General features: G+C 56.3%; 2 protein-coding genes across 2 annotated transcripts in view; one reads left to right on the plus strand and one right to left on the minus strand.

Moving 5' to 3' along the window:
• Positions 1–179: 179 nt before the first annotated feature.
• On the minus strand, positions 180–713 carry GUITHDRAFT_146651 (hypothetical protein; the record flags this gene model as incomplete). The annotated part of the gene is made up of 2 exons (XM_005822165.1): positions 180–285; positions 340–713. The coding sequence occupies 2 exons, from the start codon at positions 711–713 to the stop codon at positions 180–182; spliced, it is 480 nt and encodes a 159-aa protein (XP_005822222.1).
• A 3,220-nt stretch (positions 714–3,933) lies between these two features.
• The window catches only part of GUITHDRAFT_158756 (hypothetical protein), a gene marked incomplete at both ends in the record, with an annotated part of 9,551 nt that continues 9,113 nt past the window's right edge, over positions 3,934–4,371 (plus strand). Inside the window, one exon of the mRNA XM_005822166.1 lies at positions 3,934–4,298. Coding sequence (XP_005822223.1) covers positions 3,934–4,298 — 365 coding nt within the window. The remainder of the gene's footprint in view (positions 4,299–4,371) is intronic.

The following is a 4,371-nucleotide window of genomic DNA, read 5'->3' on the forward strand; positions in this document are numbered from 1 at the left end:
AAGAGGGAGGGAGAGGGAGAGGGAGAGGGAGAGAGGGGGGGGCGGGGAGGGAAGGAGGGAAGGAGAAGTGGACCTGTAGGGTGGCATCACTTCTGGCGATGTTAATGCCGCACTTGTCAAACGTGAGCATCTTCTTGATCATGGCGTTGTAGTCGTCGCCCACCTGCGACTCCCTCACCTCATCGCTCGACACATCCACCTCTTCTCACTCTCAGGGGCGACAAGGTCGAGCTCTGTATCTCCAGCATGCGGGCGTTGAGCTCGTGCATGGGAGAGTCGTCATAACTAGCAGCAGGCAGCAAGTCACTCAGTCTCGTCGAGTCTCTTCACACCACACACCTGCGCACGTTCGTCTCCTTGCTGACGGTCGAGAGCCTCAGGTTCTCTTGACCGCAGTAGGGGCAGGAGATCTCCCGCTCGATCTTAGACTGGTCGTAGTCTGCCCTGAAGGCAGGTATGCGATCTAGCATCTCCCTGGCGCAGTCCTGGCAGATGTGATGGCTGCAGCACACGGTCCTCTGCATCCTGTCCAGGTAGAACATGCAGATGGGGCAGAAGAACACGTGCTCATCCGTCCGCTCCTCGCTCCTGCTCGGCCTGCACGGCGATCGCGCATGGTTCGGAGATGCGTACTCCCTGAGAGTGCCCGCATCGGGATTGTAACAACAGCTGAGCAGAGGAGCAGCCAGCAGCTTCGCCACTTGTCTCCTCATCGTTCCACGGGGAGTCACGTGCGAGTTACCATGTCTGTGAGACAGCGAGATCAGAAAACTTCACAAAGAAGCAGAGAAACGAAGTTTGATGTGAGCTGTTCACCCTAAGTGTTGAACCAACAAGCACGTATGACTAATGGTGGTGGTGGAGGAGGAGGAGGAGGAGGTGGTGGTGGTGGTGGTGGCGGCGGCGGCGGTGAACAAGGAGAAGGATATTGAGGTTTAGGATGATGATGATTGATGACGACCAGTATGCGGATGATGATGATGATGATGATGATGGATTTGATGATCATACGACATGAAGGAGGGAAGACATCATCATCATCAACTCCATCATCTCCATCTTCGTCATCAAATCTTCAATCAATCGTCATTTAATCATCTTGACATGGCCGACCATCAACACCTCCGGGTCTCGAAGTTGCCACAACCACAATCTCGCTATCATCATGGTATACCCATCCTGAACCCCTGACGGTCTGTCTCCTCAGTTTGAGTCTGCTCCTGCTCCTGCTCCTTCTCCTGCTCCTGCTCCTGCTCCTGCTCCTGCTCCTGCTCCTGCTCCTGCTCCTGCTCCTGCTCCTGCTCCTGCTCCTGCTCCTGCTCCTGCTCCTGCTCCTGCTCCTGCCGCGCGGAGCAGGCTCGGAGTCCTGCTCCTGCTCCTGCTCCTGCTCCTGCTCCTCGCCTCCGAGCCCAAGCCCCTGGCAACATGCCATCTTGTCCTATTCAAACGGTTTCTATCGGTCTCATCTTTTAGAATTGTTTCTTTACTCAACTGTTTGAGGGCAGTACTAACTGACTTTTCAGTCACGCGGGCCCGGATCCGACGCGGCCGGGTCCGGGTCCGCCGTCCGATCACTCAATGCGGCGTGACTCAGTGACCCCGGCGCCAGTAACGCACGGTGCGGCATTCAGGGCACTGCCGTGGCAACGCGGCGGGGCGCCGGGCAGCGGGCCCGGGTGCCACCGTGCCAGGACTGAGCCGTGTGCGATGATCGGCAGCCGCCCGGCCCGATGCACTGGCAGCGGCATCCGCGCGGCGGGCCGGGCGCCCCGGCGGGGCGGGCGGGCGGTGCGGCCCGCCAGCGAGCCAAACTGAGTCCGAATCGCCGGCCGGGCCGCGGCCCCTGGGGACCTGAGCTGATCACCGTACGGTACTGCCGAGTCATGGCCCGGGCCGGCGAGATCATGGACCACCGTGACGGTACTGATAGTAGCCTGAGGCGGATGAGGAGTCCGGCGGCCCGGCGCCGCTGGCCCGGGCCGACTCGGTGCACGGTGGGCCGCCAAGTTGGCTTCGGAACAGTGTGCAGTGCCGCCGCGGCCGCATAGACCGCCTCCGAGTCAGCGTCACCCCGGTGCCGAGTCACAGGCTGCCAGGCTGAGTGTCTTTGGGAAATCTGAGGCGGGTTTCGACTATATAAGACGTCAGAAAAGAAAATTCGACTACCCCAACTCTTCCCTCTGCAAGTACCCCAATTTTCAAGGGTAGGTACAGATTTCAAGGGTGGGTCTTTAGACCCTCAATTTACATATTGTTTTGTTCGATTTAGGGTGGGTGATGATTTGCCTGAGGGGTGGGGGTACTCTTCTAGTGATATAAAGCCAAGTGATGGATCCCTAGGTCAGTACGGTATACCCCCACCCCCAAGACCCTGACATATGAGGAGAAGATTGGGTGGGTGGTACGGTCTTTGTGGGCCCGGGGTAGTTCGACTGAATAAGTGATTTAAGGGGGTACAGGGTGAAGAAAATGGGGTGGTGGTGCCAGGGGTACTACACTTTGATTGACCTTTCATTGCAGGGATACAAATTTTGATGGGTGAGGCCTATGAAAAAAATTCGAAAGGTAGGGGTGGTCACCAACAGGAGGTGCTATCTAGAGGGGTGGTAAATAAATTGTAGGGGTAGGGATTCAATCTTTGGGGTAGTATGGGGTGGTGCTGACTGCCAGATAGCCAAGACTCAAGGAACGGAGCGAAGGCACGAGATGGGGTGGGGGTGATAAATCAGGGGTGAGATGGGGCGATGGGGGTAGGGTGAGGGACATGATGGGGGTACAAGAGCGTCGGGGGGAGATAGTACCCAAGTTTTTCACTTCGCACTCAAAGTTGACCCCCACATCTATTGGAGATGGGTGGGGTGGGGTGATACCTACCCACCCAGAAAAATGTTTTATTTCGTGTGCATACCCGTGTCTCGGGGGTGACCAGATGAGATTTCGGGGTGGGGCGATCGCTTAAGGTAGGGTGGTACAGTAGAGTGGGGTTCCTGGTGATCAAGGTGGGTACAAAATAAGAGGTAGAAGGGGGTGGGGGTGGGTCGTCAGCCTTATAAATGATGGGGGAAAGAAGGGGGTGGTCTTGTTTTTCTAGGAGGTAGGGGTGGAAGTACCCACCTGAGCGATTTCCCATGCTTAAAGGATTGAGAAGGGGTACTTGATTGATTCTTCCATGGGGTAGGGGTGGGTTTAGGAGAAAGGGGACCCCTCGAGATCCCGATGGATCCAAGGAGGGAAACGGAGGGAAAAAGAACGAAAAACAGAAAAAGACGCAGAATATGAGAGAAGAGGAGGAGAGGAGAGGTTGTTTAGCCATACAACGTTGTGTTGACATGTTTGAAGTTATGCACAACGAACATCTGAGGCAACAAGGCGAGGAGATAGGGCTATTCGTCGCTTTCGCGGCCCCGTTTCTGTTGCGAACGGTGGAGGGTTGTCCGAGCAGGACGTGCAGGAGAAAGAGAAGGAGAAGATGGGCTTCGAAGGAGAGGAACAAGTAACGAGTACTGAGATGGATGAGAGGGGAAAGAAGTTCTGGTCTTGCGGAAACCTGTGGTCACGAGGTCACCGCTGTCGGAGAGAGCGCGTGGTAGTGCGGTGGGTAGAGAAAGGGGGAGTTGTGGCAGGGCCAGAGCAGAAATAGTTGATATGTTACTACCTCCACTGTGTCGTGATGACCATGTTGTACATCTTGCTCACCTGCTACAAGTCCTGACATTCTTTTCCTTGCCAAATTTCCTCCTCCCGGCAGTCTCTCCTCGTTGGACCACCAGCATCGCTCCACTGGCGTATTGAGGACACGTGGCCTCCTCGTGATCGTCGAAAGTCTCAGCCATGTGGAAGGGAGACGCCCGTATCCTGTCTGCATGGAGATGGCTGAACAGGAAAGATGTCAAGGTGAGGGGTGGGAGCGAGCCGGGGCGTTGGGTCGTACTGATGTCTTCCCAGCAGGGGAAAAAGGCCAAAGGAGCAACTCAACCTGGCATCCTCTACGAATTCCCGTGGGAGTTCATGGGATCCTACAAGTACCTCCTCTTCCTCCCGTTCCTGTACGTGGTGTGCAGCGGGCAGGACGATGCGGACAACTGGTGCTATCACATGCTGGTGATTGCAGGCCTCCGTTATGCCCAGGTCAGCCTAGCTCGTGAACAAAGACTCCTCTCCTCCTCTCCTCCTCTCCTCCTGCATCTTTTCCTGCAGCTTTTCCTGCTCCCTCTCGTTCTGCTTCTCCTCCCCCTGCTCCTGCATGCTTCCTCTCCACTCCCTCGTCTCCGTGTGCTAACTTCTATGCTTGCTCCTCCGTTTCCCTTGCGCGTTCTTCCTCTCCCTTCCTCCTTCTTCTGACTTGTTTCTGGCGCAGTCGTGGGTTTGGAA

Source organism: Guillardia theta (assembly GCF_000315625.1).
Source record: "Guillardia theta CCMP2712 unplaced genomic scaffold GUITHscaffold_130, whole genome shotgun sequence".
Taxonomy (NCBI): Eukaryota; class Cryptophyceae; order Pyrenomonadales; family Geminigeraceae; genus Guillardia; species Guillardia theta.